At 41.9% G+C, this 17309-nt stretch overlaps 1 protein-coding gene across 1 annotated transcript in view; it reads right to left on the bottom strand.

Moving 5' to 3' along the window:
- The window catches only part of LOC112070221 (adenylate cyclase type 1-like), a gene marked incomplete at its 5' end in the record, with an annotated part of 65648 nt that extends 49138 nt beyond the window's left edge, over positions 1-16510 (bottom strand). Inside the window, 1 exon segment of the mRNA XM_070438879.1 lies at positions 16399-16510. Within this exon segment, the coding sequence (XP_070294980.1) occupies positions 16399-16510 (112 nt within the window).
- Between the last annotated feature and the right edge of the window lie 799 nt (positions 16511-17309).

The raw sequence follows: 17309 nt of genomic DNA, 5'->3' as shown, positions 1-17309 counted from the left end.
ATGCCAGGAAAACGCTACCTGCCCCAGTGCATAGTGCCAACTGTAAAGTTTGGTGGAGGAGGAGTAATGGTCTGGGGTTGTTTTCATGGTTTGGGCTAGGCCCCTTAGTTCCAGTGAAGAGAAATCTTAACGCTACAGCATACAATGACATTCTATCTAGATGATTCTGTGCTTCCAACTTTGTGGCAACAGTTTGGGGAAGACCATACAGAAATGGTTTGTTGAGATCAGTGTGGAAGAACTTGACTGGCCTGCACAGAGCCCTGACCTCAACCCCATCAAACACCTTCGGGCTGAATTGGAATGCCGACTGTGAGCCAGGCCTAATCGTCCAACATCAGTGCCAAACCACTCTAATGCTCTTGTGGCTGAATGGAAGCAAGTCCCCGCAGCAATGTTCCAACATCTAGTGGAAAGCCTTCCCAGAAGAGTGGAGGCTGTTAAAGCAGCAAAGGCGAGACCAACTCCATATTAACGGCCATGATTTTTTAATGAGATGTTCAACGAGCAGGTGTCCACATACTTTGGACATGTGGTGTACAATAGTCTAAAACAGTTAATTTGTTGAAAACAGACTCATTTAATCATGTAGTTAACAAGCATTTCATGTTATTTTAAGTGCACGCCGCTGCAGGCTGGCTGCAACCTGATCTCATAGCATTTCGTATTATTCTGAACGTAAATCTGTAACACTCCATTTAGTGTGATATGTTAAGTTTCGTATGGTTTGTCTTACTTTGTGGATTACCGTGATCCATTTTGCAAGATATGTTATGAATTCGTTTGATATGTTACGAATTTTCTATTTGTACAATATGTTATGAATTTGCAATACGTATGATAATTTACGAATTCCAATTTGTTGTGGCTAGCGTTAGCTAGGTGTCTAACGCTAATGTTAGCTACGTGGCTAACCTTAGCTAGGCAAGGGGTTAGGGTTAAGGTTAGGAGTGAGGTTAAAGGGTTAACGTTAGGGTTAAGGGAAGTGATAGCTAACATGCTAAGTAGGTGCAAAGTATCAAAAAAGTAGTAAGTAGTTGCAAAGTTGGTAATTAGCTAAAATGCTAGTTGTCCATGATGAGTTTCGAACTTTTGGGTTGCTAGATATTCGTGCTCTATGCTAATTTTTCCACACTGACTAACCACCCTCGTTTTTGCATTAGAGGAGACGTTTCCTATTTCTGAAGTAAATCTCAATTTTTCTGTAAATTACGCTTTTGTTTGTGATTTGGCTTGTCTTTGAGAAACTTATCGCGATTCACCTCCTCATTGCTCAATGTGCAGTATCAAGGCAAGCAAAAGACAGGAACGAGCTCCAAAAACACCCAAATAGGTCCTTTTAGAAACGGACACACTCTCAGTATAGTGATGTAGGTCTTTAGATGTTGTACACATGAAATTGTGACGTTGCTAACTTTATCCGCAATGTTATAATCCATTTTTTGCAACTTCCATGTATTATAGGGGCACGCTCGGGCTGCACAGCTCCGTGGGGGAAACAACATGACTCGACCAAAATGGATTATAAAGTTGCAGATACATTTCGGAATTCCATGTGTAAAACATCTAAAGTCATACCTCACTATACTGAGAGCGTGTCCGTTTCTTAAAGGACATATTTGGGTGTTTTTGGAGCTCGTTCTTGTCTTTTTGTTCATGTCAGGATTTACATTTACTATGTTACGTCTAGTCTATGAGACCAGTCTGGCACACAGCAAGTCACGTAAGTAAGTAATGATTCTGATGTTGTTGTTTTAACCTGGTTCAGTATGTGGAGCCTCCTGACTACGTTTTACTTGTGGATGGCGATTTCAGATTTTCTGTGTACTCACTGAAAAGTAAATTGACACTGTGTTAATCAGTCAGCACACATTTGGATTATAAATGTCAAGACGACAGAAGATGGAGTTTATGCTGGAGCTGGAATTTATTCGACAGGGGTTTGAAACAGCAATGCTGTCAGTATGGTAAGCATGCACAATGGAGGTTCTGATTGCATGTGCGTTTCTGGTTGAACCATTTACTATATGTGGTTCAACATCAGTGGAGGCTCCTCAGAGGAGGAAGGGGAGGACCATCCACGTCAGTGAATTTCATAAAAATAAAAATTGTGAAACATTAAAAAAGTTATAATTTTTAGATAAAATTATACTAAATATATATTCACATGTCCCTAAATAATTTATTAAAACACACTGTTTTGCAATGAAGGTCTACAGTTGCCTCAGCAGCACTCTGTAGGTTAGCACCATGGTGTAGCAGGAGGACAGCTAGCTTCTGTCCTCCTGTGTACATTGACTTCAATACAAAACCTAGGAGGCTAATGGTTCTCACCCTCTTCTATAGACTTACACAGTAATTATGACAACTTACGGAGGAACATATCAGAGCTCTTGCAGCATGAACTGACATGATGTCCACACAATCAAAGGATCAGAGAAGGAATCTAGTACTAAAAGCATAAGCTACAGCTACCTAGCACTACAGTGCATAAAATGTGGTGAGTAGTTTGTATTTGTATTTATTAAGGATCCCCATTAGCTGCTGCCAAGGCAGGGTTCCAAACACACTTAGGCACTTAAATCACACATAAAGCAAAAGAACAGTACATCATATAACATTATTACACTACTACAAATCTACAATACAAAATGTATAATACCGCTATACAACAATATTACAATGATCAGTACATGTGTGTAGAGTGTGTGTCTGTTCCTGTGTGTTCCTGTGTGTGTGTCTCTTCACAGTCCCCGCTGTTCCATAAGGTGTATGTTTATCTGTTTTTTAAATCTGATGCTACTGCTTGCATCAGTTACTTGATGTGGAATAGAGTTCCATGTAGTCATGGCTCTACGTAGTACTTTGTACCTCCTATAGTCTGTTCTTGACTTGAGGATTGTGAAGAGACCTCTGGTGCCATGTCTTGTAGAGTATGCATGGGTGAATGAGCTGTGTGCTAGTAGTTTAAACAGACACCTTGGTGCATTCAGCAGTTGACTCAAAGAAAGAGAAAGACAATAGTTGAACAGTTTTTAATTAATTTATTCCAAAATTAAGGAGAAGCAAGAGAGAGAGAGCGTGCTCGCTATATTTCGTGGGTATATATTTTTTATTTATTTTCACTTTCACTTAGTTAGCATATGCAGCTAGCTAGTTTAGCCAACTCAAACACCCAGTTCAAACAGAGAGGGATGCTATGTTAGCTAGCTGACTATGGCTATCCAACACTGGAACTCTTCCAAGTCAAGGAAAGATTTTATTAATGTATTGACCACCGGGGCCTGCCAGTGTAACTGCTAAACTGCTTGCTGTACACTATACTGCGTGATTGTAGCGGGTTTACTAACGTGTTAGTTGTACTAGCTATGTTGACTATGACATTAATAAGGTGACAGGCCACATGTTGTTTTGTGCACTGAAGTCCACAATCAAAGGAAAAAGGTGAGAGGAGGAGAGATCTTTTTTTAAATTTCACCTTTATTTAAGCAGGTAGGCCAGTAGAGAACAAGTTCCCATTTACAACTGCGACCTGGCCAAGATTTGTTTATTTTTTATTTCACCTTTATTTAAGCAGGTAGGCCAGCTGAGAACAAGTTCTCATTTACAACTGCGACCTGGTCAAAATAAAGCAAAGCAGTGCGACACAAACAACACAGAGTTACACAGACAAACATACAGTCAATAACACAATAGAAAGGTCTATATACAGTGTGTGCAAATGTAGTAAGATTAGGGAGGTAAGGCAATAAATAGGCTATAGGGGCTAAATAATTACAATTTCGCAAATTAAACACTGGAGTGATAGATGTGCAGAAGATGAATGTGCAAGTAGAGATACTGGGGTGTAAAGGAGCAAAAAATAAATAACAATATGGGAATGAGGTAGTTGGGTGGGCTATTTACAGATGGACTATGTACAGGTGCAATGATCGGTAAGCTGCTCTGACAGCTGATGCTTACAGTTAGTGAGGGAGATATAAGACTCCAGCTTCTGTGATTTTTTCAATTCGTTCCAGTCATTGGCAGCAGAGAACTGTAAGGAAAGGCGGCCAAAGGAGGAGTTGGCTTTGGGGATGACCAGTGAAAAATACCTACTGGAGCGCATGCTACGGGTGGGTGCTGCTATGGTGACCAGTGAGCTGAGATAAGGTGGGGCTTTACCTAGCAAAGACTTGTAGATGACCTGGAGCCAGTGGATTTGGCGACGAATATGAAATGAGGGCCAACCAACGAGCGCATACAGGTCGCAGTGGTGGGTAGTATATGTGGCTTTGGTGACAAAATGGATGGCACTGTGATAGACTACATCCAATTTGCTGAGTAGAGTGTTGAAGGCTATTTTGTAAATGACATCGCTGAAGTCAAGGATCGGTAGGATAGTCAGTTTTACGAGGGTATATTTGGCAGCATGAGTGAAGGATGCTTTGTTGCGAAATAGGAAGCCGATTCAAGATTTAATTTTGTTTTGGGGATTCTTAATGTGAGTCTGGAAGTAAAGTTTACAGTCTAACCAGACACCTAGGTATTTGTAGTTGTCCACATATTCTAAATCAGAACCGTACAGAGTAGTGATGCTAGTCGGGCAGGAGGGTGCGGGCAGCAATCGGTTGAAGAGCATGCACTTAGTTTTACTTGCATTTAAAAGCGGTTGGAAGGAGTGTTGTATGGGATTGAAGCTCGTTTGGAGGTTTGTTAGCACAGTGTCCAAACAAGGGCCAGATGTATACAGAATGGCGTCGTCTGCCTAGAGGTGGATCAGAGAATCACCAGCAGCAAGAGCGACATCATTGATATATACAGAGAAAAGAGTCGGCCCGAGAATTGAACCCTGTGGCACCCCCATAGAGACTGCCAGAGGTCTGAACAACAGGCCCTCCGATTTGACACACTGAACTCTATCTGAGAAGTAGTTGGTGAACCAGGCGAGGCAGTCATTTGAGAAGCCAAGGCTATTGAGTCTGCCAATAAGAATGTGGTTATTGACAGAGTCGAAAGCCTTGGCCAGGTCGATGAAGACGGCTGCACAGTACTGTCTTTTATCGATGGCGGTTATGATATTGTTTAGGACATTGAGCGTGGCTGAGGTGCACCCATGACCAGCTTGGAAACCAGATTGCATAGTGGAGAAGGTACGGTGGGATTCAAAATGGTCGGTGATCTGTTTGTTAACTTGGCTGTCGAAGATTTTATAAAGGCATGGCAGGATAGACATAGGTCTGTAACAGTGTGGGTCTAGAGTGTCTCCCCCTTTGGGGATCTCAGACGATACGAAAGAGAGGTTGAATAGGCTAGTAAATAGGGGTTGCAAAAATTTTGGTGGATCATTTTAGAAAGAGAGGGTCCAGATTGTCTAGCCCAGCTGATTTGTAGGGATCCAGATTTTGCAGCTCTTTCAGAACATCAGCTGTCTGGATTTGGGTGAAGGAGAAGCGGGGGGGGGGGCTTGGGCAAGTTGCTGCAGGGGGTGCTGAGATGTTGGCCGGGTAGGGGTAGCCAGATCGAAAGCATGGCCAGCCGTAGAAAATGCTTTTTGAAATGATTGATTTTCGTAGATTTATCGTGGTGACAATGTATCCTATCCTCAGTACAGTGGCGAAATTGTGGCCGTGCTTGCGTGTGATCAGGGGTGTATTCATTCCACCAATTATGTTGAAAAATTCTTAAACGGAAGCAAACAGAATGAAACGGAGTTAAACATACCTGAATTTGTCCAATAGAAATTTTAATTTGCAACTGTTGGACTAATGATTACAACCTAGATCAGCTAGATGCAGGCAAGAGTGTGCAAGGCAGTATTGAATGTGTCACTGTCAGTCACCTTGATTACTCTAATTTCTCTCGATGTTGTAAACTTTCATTCATATGCAAGGTTGTAGCGAACCCATGATGGGTATAGGGAAAATTCTAGTTTCATGTAGCAGTCTAAACCTAGCAATGTTACATTGACAGTCATCCAATATGCTGTAATAGAAATAAGGCCTTGCTCATAAAAAGTAAAAATAAAATGTCCTGCCTCATCTTAAACAGTACCGACCACGACTGTTCACCATAGCTAACTTACTGTTTCTTATTAACAAAACAATTTGTTTTCGTAATTGGGGTTTGTACTGTGGTCTTGGTTGTTCTTAAGAAATGTAGCGTAGCTAACTGTAGTGTTTGTCCTGTCTGAAATATGGCTAACCCATAGCTTGGTCTGTGTAATGCAAATGAAAGTGATTAGCATGGCAGTTTCCCAAAATGTGGTGGTTTTAAACTTAATGTAATTAACGTTAACTAACTAGTTATGTTTTGTGTAAGAAAGTATGACATAATGTGCTGCATGAACTGGCCATACACATTAGCGAATGTTACAGTCTTACGTTGACTAAGGTTACTTAGCTAGCTAAAGTTAATTGGCTATCATAGCAACCGAGGACGTTCGCTACTGTCAGGATGGCGGTGTTGCCATCAGACGGGTGAAGACCCGTGATGAAGTCCAGGGATATGTGAGACCAGGGATGGTGAGGGACAGGCAGTGGTTGAAGAAGACCAGGCGGAGCTTGCCGAGGAGTCTTGTTCTGCGCACAGACCTTGTAGGTAGCCACGGATGCGGAGACGTCCGGGACCATGGTAGGCCTCCAAAAGCATTGTTGAACAAAGTCTAGGGTCCGATGGGATCCCTGGTGGCAGGCAAGCCTGGAGGAGTGGGCCCACTCCAGGACTGAGGAGCGGACAGCGTCAGGCACAAACATCCGGTTATCTAAAAGTTTGCGAATCCCAGGAAACATTGCAGCTGCACCATGGATGTACGCCCTGGATGTACGCTAGCACTCTAACGTCCATGGGAATGGAGAGGGGCTGAGTGGGGATGCCCACTCAGATTACGGGTGTGAGCTGGGCTAGACAATCTGGACCCTCTCTTTCTAAAATGATCCGCCAAAATTTTTGCAACCCCTATTTACTAGCCTATTCAACCTCTCTTTCGTATCGTCTGAGATCCCCAAAGGGGGAGACACTCTAGACCCAAACTGTTACAGACCTATGTCTATCCTGCCATGCCTTTATAAAATCTTCGACAGTGGGGAAACGCCTGGTCATGGCGTTCTGCAAGGGTATGGAGTCCCTACATAAGACATTGCAGTAACTCCTCGTGTCGTCCAATGGTGGCTCCTTGCAGGGAGACAGCATTGTGGAGCTGGTCTGAGTCTGCTGGGTCGGTCATGGCAGGAAGCATTCGCCTCTTCCTCTGAATGGGGAGGCCTGCATGGGAAGAGACGCTACAAGATCGGGAAAATCCTTAGATGATGGCTAGCAGCTTAGCTTAGCTAGCTAGCTAAGGTTAGCGGCTCGTCAAGCAGGCTTCAAACGGTCTGTTAAGCGGGATTTCGGGGACAACAAATAACAGTTCTAGATGTTGAAAGCTAACCGCATCGCGGAATTCATGCAAAAAACAGTAATTTTTTGGGTCAAAAACAACAAACCGAGTAGCTGAGTGTTTCCAGCATTGAGCGTTCAGCTGTGCAGCCTGACAAAGACAAATACAAAGATTCATCACAATACTGTAGGTCAATTTGTGTGCAGTATTTGGCTGCTCTAACAAGGCAGGAAAGACAACAGGAAAAAAATATTTGTAAAGATTACCCGCAATCATAAAAAACCAAGGTAATATGACTCAAGAACTGTCCGAATGGCGAAGAAACCTTTTTGCCTGTCAAGACCTGAACCCAGACAGCTATATGAATCAGAATGTACTTTCTTGTAGCCAGGGTTATGACGACTAGGAAATCAGGTTACAGGATTTGATTGAATGAGACCCAATTGTTTCCACTGTGTGTCTGGAAATAATGAGTAGGACTCAATATGAAAATGTAGAATATCAGAGATATTCAGTGTGTGTGTGTGTGTGTGTGTGTGTGTGTGTGTGTGTGTGTGTGTGTGTTTCAGGCTCTCTAATAGCTCCGACATGCTCTTGAAGTAGAATCCCTCCCACACATTCCCACAGAGATTAGCTATTTGTCACAGAGCACAAATTCACCAGCATCAACAACACACACACAAATACACACACAGACAGAGATATAAAGACACACACAGACACACGCAGATGCACGTACACATTCACAAGAACACACACTAGAACACACACCTACTGTTGACGCACATACACAACCACAGACAGAGGCGTACACACACAGGTACACAGGTACACAGGTACACAGGTACACAAAAACCTAACCAGAAAACACTGGGATTTCCAGTTAGCACCATATCACACATCAGCACATCAGAGACACGTAAGGGTAGACATACAATAATTAGGCTGAAGGCACCGACCTTCACACACACACACGCACACACAAACACACACACAGGGGAGAGATGCATGGCAAGTGCAGTGAGAGGCGGAGATGAGATGAGAGGAGACGGGGAGCTCCGGTTTTCTGCTCCCAGGAGCAGAAATATTCTGGCGTGGGAGGAAGGATACGAGAAATCACAACCTGGATCATTATCCTAGAGCAAGGCAGAGTGTGTGTTCGTGTGAGTCTGTGTCTGTGTCTGTGTCTGTGTCTGTGTCTGTGTCTGTGTCTGTGTCTGTGTGTGTGTGTGTGTGTGTGTGTGTGTGTGTGTGTGTGTGTGTGTGTGTGTGTGTGTGTGTGTGTGTGTGTGTGTTGTCACGTAACAACAGAGTAGCAGGCTTAGGCTGCTGTGACAGACCCGGTTGGAGCAGTGAATTTCCCCTTGCCTGTTGGCCAAACACGACAGGGTATAAATCTCAATTAGCCACAGCTGCAACTACACAAAAACCCATACAGCACATGCGCACACGCATACACACACATGCGCACACACGCACACATATGCGCACACACACACACACGCACACATACACACACACACACACACATGCACGCACGCACACACACCATACACACACACGTGCTCACACACAAAAAACACTCATGAATTTCTTCTATATTGACTTTCTTATATCAAAATCCATAACTGATTCATAGACAGAAAGACTCATATTGCACTGCAGTTATGTCCTCCACATCTATTATGTAGAGCACTACTGTCACCCATATACAGTTGGAGTCGGAAGTTTACATACACCTTAGCCAAATACATTTAAAACTCAGTTTTTCACAAATTCCTGACACTTAATCCTAGTTAAAAAATCCTTGTCTTAGGTCAGTAAGGATCCCCACTTAATTTTAAGAATGTGAAATGTCAGAATAATAGTAGAGGAATGATTTTATTCAGCTTTTATTTCTTCCATCACATTCCAGTGGTCAGAAGTGTACATACACTCAATTCGTATTTGGTAGCATTGCCTTTAAATAGTTTAACATGGGTCAAACATTTCGGGTAGCCTTCCACAAGCTTCACACAATAAATTAGGTAGATTATGGCCCATTCCTCCTGACAGAGCTGGTGTAACTGAGTCAGGCTTGTAGGCCTCCTTCCTCGCACATGTTTTTTCAGGTCTGCACACACATTTTCAATCGGATTGTGGTCAGGGCTTTGTGATGGCCACTCTAATACCTTGACTTTGCTGTTCTTAAGCCATTTTGCCACAACTTTGGAAGTATGCTTGAGATCATTGTCCATTTGGAAGACCATTTGCGACCAAGCTTTAACTTCCTGACTGATGTCTTGAGATGTTGCTTCAATATATCCACATGATTTTCCTTCCTCATGAGGCCATCTATTTTGTGAAGTGCACCAGTCCCTCCTGCAGCAAACACCCCACAACATGATGCTGCCACCCCCGTGCTTCACGGTTGGGATGGTGTTCTTCGGCTTGCAAGCCTCCCCCTGTTTCCTCCAAAATAACGATGGTCATTATGCCAAACAGTTCTATTTTGTTTCATCAGACCAGAAGACATTTCTCCAAAAAGTACGATCTTGTCCCTATGTGTAGTTGCAAACCGTAGTCTGGCTTTTTTATGGAGGTTTTGGAGCAGTGCTTTGTCCTTGCTGAGCGGCCTTTCAGGTTATGTCGATATAGGACTCGTTTTACTGTGGATATTAGATACTTTTGTACCTGTTCTCCTCCAGCATCTTCACAGGGTCTTTGCTGTTGTTCTGGGATTGATTTGCACTTTTCGCACCAAAGTTACGTTCATCTCTAGGAGACAGAACATGTCTCCTTCCTGAGGTATGACGGCTGCGTGGTCCCATTGTGTTTATACTTGCGTACTATTGTTTGAACAGATGAATGTGGTACCTTCAGGCGTTTGGAAATGGAGACTTGTGGAGTTCTACAATTGTTTTTGTAGACCTCCACGGTCCCGTGTGGCTCAGTTGGTAGAGCATGGCGCTTGCAACGCCAGGGTTGTGGGTTCATTCCCCACGGGGGACCAGGATGAATATGTATGAACTTTCCAATTTGTAAGTCGCTCTGGATAAGAGCGTCTGCTAAATGACTTAAATGTAAATGTTTTTCTGAGGTCTTGGCTGATTTCGTTTGATTTTCCCATTGATGTCAAGCAAAGAGGCACTGAGTTTGAAGGTAGGCCTTGAAATACATCCACAGGTACACCTCCAACTGACTCAAATGATGTCTGTTAGCCTATCAGAAGCTTCTAAAGCCATGACATCATTTTCTGGAATTTCGCTAGCTGTTTAAAGACACAGTTAACTTAGTGTATGTAACTTCTGACCCACTGAATTGTGATACAGTGAACTATAAGTGAAATAATCTGTCTGTAAAACAATTGTTGGAAAAATTACTTGTGTCATGCCAAAGTAGATGTCCTAACGACTTGCCAAACTATAGTTTGTTAACAAGACATTTGTGGAGTGGTTGAAAAATTATTTTGAATGACTCCAACCTTCGTGTATGTAAACTTCCGACTTCAACTGTATGTCTCATTGTCTGCATCCCAAATGGCCCCCTATTCCTATATACTGTAGTGTTAACTTAAAATGACACAATGACTAGGTTCCAGTTTCAACAACATTTATTAAACCGTATTTCCACAATATATGGTTGCCATAGCGCTCAGGCCAGGTCACCAACAGTGAGACTACTGCGCAGGAGTACTAAAAAACAAAGTGATAGCACCGTAATAACAGAAATATAGGGAAACTTAAAACATGAACTTAACATATAGTGCACTACTTTTGATCACGACTCTCTATCTCCCTTAGAGCCCTGGTCAACAGTAAGGGAAAGACCTAGTCAGTTGTACAACTGAATGCGTTCAACTGAAATGTGACTTCCGCATTTAACCCAACCCCTCTGAATCAGAGAGGTGGGGGGGGGGGGGGGGGGCTGCCATTATCGACATCCACGTCTTCGGCGTCCGGGAACAGTGGGTAACTGCTCAGGACAGAATGACAGATTTTAACCTTTTCGGTTACTGGCCCAACACTCTAACCACAAGGCTACCTACCGCCACTATCAATAGAATAGGGTGCCATTTGGTACTAAACTAATGTGTAGGACATGTTATGTGGATGTAAAGCATTACACAGAGTGACCTAACCTCCCTCTTAATCTCTTAATTAATTATCTCCATTTATTTTATCCTCTGTTTAAATCTCTGCAATCCTTTCATACTCCATCCTTCATTCTTTAAAGGGACAGCAAAAATATCAACCTGACAGTCTCAACGCTAGATAGAAACTTACTTAGAAATATACTCTACCTCTTAATCTCTCTTCTTCTACTTCCTTCTCTTTCTCTCCCTCTCCCTCTCTCGTGTTATCTCTCTCTGTATTCTCAATCTTGTTCTCTCCCTTTTCTCACTCTGTCTCTCTCTCCTCTATATTATTTCATCTCTCTCTCTCCATCTCTCTCTCCATTCCCTCCCTCCCTCCTCTCTCTCTCCCTTTAATTTATTTCACTCTCTCTCTCACCCCATCTCTCTCTCCAAGTTAAGCTGATTGCTGAGACACCGTTTCAGACTCAAGAGGGGATAATGCTAATCATGTGACATAATCATGGGTGTGTGTGTGTGTGTGTGTGTGGTGTGTGTGTGTGTGTGTGTGTGTGTGTGTGTGTGTGTGTGTGTGTGTGTGTGTGTGTGTGTGTGTGTGTGTGTGTGTGTGTGTGTGTGTGTGTGTGTGTGTTGGTGTTGTGTGTGTGTGTTGGTATGACATGCATGTGTAGCGTGCGTGCATGCGTTAGTAGTTTCAAGAGATATGCTCATAAAGTGTGGTAGCATAGAGATGGGAAGACATAAAATAAGCTTTGCTTTCCTCGTGCTTTAAGACATAAAATAAGCTTTGCTTTCCTTATTAGTAAAAACTCTGGGATTCAACCCTTAAAGTTGACAAAGACTGGTTTGAGTGTGTTTGAACATATTTTCGTGTTCTAGGGGTTTCTACTACTCAGTTATACTCCTCCTGTTCCTCTATAATAGAGAGCCGGTGGTGGATACCTGCCAGAGACAAAGAGAATTAAATAAAAGGAAAAGAGAGAGAAAATGACTGAAAGAACAAGAGAGATGGATCTTCAATTTACTTTCCTACCTTATTATGTCAAGGAATGTATCGACCGGCAGAATGATACAAGGCCTGAGGGACAGAGTGGATGAGAGAGAGAGGGATGGAAGAAGGGAGGGGAGGAGAAGGTCAAGGAGCAGAGAGAATTCGAGTGAGAGAGATAGAGGGATCATCCGAAAGAACAGAATTGGAGCGTGAGATATGGAAAAATGACGAGTAAAATAGATTTCTAGAGACATAGGAAGGAAAGAGAAAATGAGGTGGAGGAAATGAAAGAGGCATGCTTGCGCATGTGCATCCATCTTTGAGTGGATTTACATATTGTATTTCGTACAGTACGGCATAATTTTCCTCTTGCAAACACACACATGCTATGAGTCACCGTAACATTTTAAATAAACAGGATATCTGATACTGTAGTTGTGGGGTGTAGCTCAGTGTGAGAGAAAGACAGAGAGAGAGAGAGAGAGAAATACATAATTGAGAAGTCATTGAGAAATATATCTAATCAAAAACACAGAGAACCAGACAACAAAAATATACGCCTTCAATATGGGGAAACACTGAAGCAATACAAACGCACCCTAAGAACAAAAAAGGAACAGCACATTAGAAATCAGCTGGATGGAATTGAGGAATCCATAGAATCAAACCACTTCTGGGAGAATTGGAATAAATTAAACAAACCTCATCATGAGGAATTGGCTATCCAAAATGGGGATATGTGGAGAAATCACTTTGCAAACCTCTACAGCAATATAACAAAGAGCCCAGAACAAAAAGATATACAAGAAAAATTACAAATCCTTGAATTAGCAGTCAAAGACTATCAGAATCCTGTGGATACCCCAATTACAGAAGAAGAATTATTGGAAAAACTATGCTATCTCCAACCCAAAAAGGCCTGTGGTGCTGATGGTATTTTAAATGAAATGATCAAATATACAGACCACAAATTCAAATTGGCTATACTCAAACTCTTCAACATTATCCTCACTGCAGGTATTTTCCCCGATATTTGGAACCAGGGATTGATCACAACAATCTATAAAAATGGAGACAAATTTGACCCAAATAATTACAGAGGAATTTGCGTTAACAGCAACTTGGGGAAAATTCTCTGCAGTATTATAAATAGCAGACTACATAATTTCCTTGACGAACACAACGTCCTGAGCAGAAGCCAGATTGGATTTCTAAAAAATTATCGTACAACAGACCACATTTACATCCTCCACACTCTAATTGATAAACAAGTTAACCAAAACAAAGGCAAAATCTACTCGTGTTTTGTAGATTTCAAGAAAGCATTTGATTCAATTTGGCACAAAGGTCTTTTTTATAAACTAATAGAAAGTGGTATTGGAGGGAAAATATATGATTTTATTAAATCAATGTCCACTAAAAACAAATGTGCGGTTAAAATTGGCAACAAGCAAACAGACTTCTTCTCTCAGGGGCGTGGAGTGAAACAGGGCTGCCATAGTCCAACATTATTTAACATCTACATTAATGAATTGGCAAAAACATTAGAAGAATCGGAGCACTGGATCACCCTACACAACACTGAAATCAAGTGTCTGTGTACGCAGATGACCTGGTGCTGCTGTCTCCACTAAGAGGGTTACAGCAGCACCTAGATCGTCTCCACAGGTTGTCAGACCTGGGCTGCTGACGTAACTAAAAAAACAAATATAATGATATTCCAAAAAAGGTCGAAATAAGGATGACAAATATAAATTCTATTTGACACGGTTCTTTGAAACACCAAAAACTACACATATCTAGGACTAAATATCAGCACACAGGTAGCTTTTCACATGGCTGTGAATGAGCTGAGAGACAAAGCCAAGAAGAGCATTCTTATGCATTAAAAGGAACATCAAAATTGAAATTCCAATTAGAATCTGGCTCAAAATGTTTCAATCAGTTATAGACCAATTGCTCTATATGGCAGTGAAGTATGGGTGTCACTCTCTAATAATGAAATTCACCAAATGGGACAAATCAATTGAAATATTGCATGCAGAGTTTTTGCAAGACTGTATTGCAAGTACAAAGAAAATATCAAATAACGCATGTAGGGAGAATTGGGCAATACCCCTCCTCATCATCGAATAGAAAAAAGAGCCATCAAATTTTACAACCATCTAAAAACAAGTGACCCAAAACATTCCATCACACAGCTCTACAATGTCAAGAGATGAAACCAGAGAAGAGTCCCTCAGCAGCTGGTTCTGAGGCTCAGTTCACCAACCCAACAACCCCATAGAGCTCAGGACAGCCTCAGAAAATCTGGCCAACCAAATTCATCAAAAACAAAAGAAAAATATATAACCTATTGGAAAGACACCACAAAAAATAAAGTAAACTTCAATGCTATTTGGCTCTAAAAGACAGTACATGTGGCAACTTATCTGACCACTGTGACTGATAAAAACTGAGGAAAACATTGACTAGGTACAGATCAGTGAGCACAGTCTGGCTAAGAGACCGGTTGTCACAGACATTCCTGGCTGCCCAGAGAGTACAGGCTGTGCTCACTCTGCTCCAGGGAGAGGTAGAGAGAGGTGCATTTCCTACTACACTGTGACAAAATACTCAGACTAAGAGCATATTTCTTCCCCAAAATTATAACTCAATACAAAGAATTTGAAACTATAAAAGATGAAGAAAAATCAAATATTTATTGGTGAAAAGCCCAAAATGTGCAGTTTTGGCAGCCAAATATGTGTCCTCCTCACAGCCTGAGGGACAGCCAGTGAAAAATGCAAAGTAATGTTGATAATATTTCCACATTTAGCTTAGTTTTTGTTTTTGTCTTCATACCAGGTCATATGTCTTTCAGTCATGTTGACACTGGTCTACTACCATTGCTTAATGTTTGTTGTTCTGATTAATATTGTTGTTGTAGCTGTTATTAATGGTAATCCCATGTCCACTACTACTGTTATTATTGTGTTGGTCCCATTTATTTATATATAAATATATATATTTTGTATATATATACATATATATATTATTTAATTTTTGCGATATGTATACTTTGACAATGTAAGTAATAATGAACTTGCATGTCAATAAGTCAATTGAATTGAATTGAGAGAGATGATAGAGAGAGAGCGTGAAAAGAGAGAGAGAGAGATCGAAAGAGAAGGAGAGAGAGAGACGAGAGAAGGATGAGAGAGAGAGACGAGAGACGAGGAGACGGGAGGGGGAGGAGAACAGGTGAAAGGAGAGAGAGAGAGAGAGAGAGAGAGAGAGAGAGAGAGAGAGAGAGACCAAGAGAGCGTGAAAGAGAGAGAGAGAGAGAGAGAGATAGATGCTCTAATGTATGTGTATCTGTAGGGGTGAAGCTCAGTAAGCCTGTTTAAAGCTGTGGCCTGGTAAAGCAACTTAGGAGCATGATAAGCTTTCTACTGCCAGACTACTGTTATCATATTAATAATGCATGTGCCACAGATAACAGCCTCTACCTCCTTCCTACCAGCCACACCTACCAGCTCTCACAGTCTCACGTCAGAATTAGACGTTCATCCATGTTTCTCAAATGTCAAATTTCGAAGTTGTTCAAAACGTAACATTTCTAAGTGTTTAAGGTTAGGGTTAAGTTCAGACAATAACTCCAAATTATTAAGGTTAGGTATTAACTCCGAATGGTTAAGGTAAGGGTTAAAGTTTGGTATAGGCTTAAAACAAAAATATAAAAAACAACTTTATATCGCTGGATTCAAACTTGCAACCTTTGGAATCAAAGGCCAAAACCTACTTGACGGCATCAGTGCTCACTGTTGCCCCTAGTGGCCCATTTCCACATCATCTCCCGACGTCCTCAGACATGCATGGTCGTGGAATACTGACTTGTATCACGGGTGACCTGGCTGAGCCGCACACACGCACGCATGCACACCACACACACACACACTGAGGTTAGGGGACTAATAGGATGGAGGTACTCACTGTGGCCAGCTCGTCAAACTTCCCGAATAGTTCGTTGAGCAGTTTGACCAGTTCCTGGGCAGTACACTGAGACGCCAGACTGGTAAACCCCACGATGTCTGCAAACAAGATACTGGAGGGGAGGGAGGGGAGGAGGGAAAGAAAGATAGACATTATTATAATGTTTCTAACAGTGACAACCTAAAAAGGTCTAGGCATGCGAAAGGGCCCTTCTCAGTCACAAATAACATTATTTTCTTGTAGCATAGTTGAGCTTATTTGAGTCAGACACTGTCAACATTACTTTGTTGATGAATATGAATGTACTGAGCTAAGAAGAAGATCTGTTTGTCAGCTTATCCCAGTTTATCAAAGGGAAAAAAAACAAATCATCGCAATCACACACATGCACGAACGCGCACACATACAATACACAGACTCCCACGAACGAGTGAGTAAAGGAGAGTATCTTGTAGAACAGTCTGTTCAAAAGTAGTGCACTATAAAGGGAGTAGGGTGCCATTTAGTATGAAGTCAGTGTTGCTTTAGTTTGAATAGAGTATTAAAAGCCATTTGTCCACAGCACAGATGGTTTGAACAACAAGGTGTTATATACTGAACAAAAACATAAACGCAACATGCAACATTTTCTAAGATTTTACTGAGTTACAGTTCATATAAGGAAATCAGTCAATTGAAATAAATTCATTAGGCCCTAATCTATGGATTTCACATGACTGGGAATACAGATATGCATCTGTTAGGTGTGGATCAGAAAACCAGTCAGTATCTGGTGTGACCACCACTTGCCTCATGCAGGGCGACACATCTCATTCGCATAGAGTTGATCAGGCTGTTGATTGTGGCCTGTGGAATGCTGTCCCACTCCTCTTTAATGGCAGTGCGAAGTTCTTGGATATTGGCGGGAACTG

Source organism: Salvelinus sp. IW2-2015, unplaced genomic scaffold, assembly GCF_002910315.2.
Source record: "Salvelinus sp. IW2-2015 unplaced genomic scaffold, ASM291031v2 Un_scaffold1262, whole genome shotgun sequence".
NCBI lineage: Eukaryota > Metazoa > Chordata > Actinopteri > Salmoniformes > Salmonidae > Salvelinus > Salvelinus sp. IW2-2015.
This window is presented reverse-complemented; position numbering and strand designations above follow the sequence as displayed.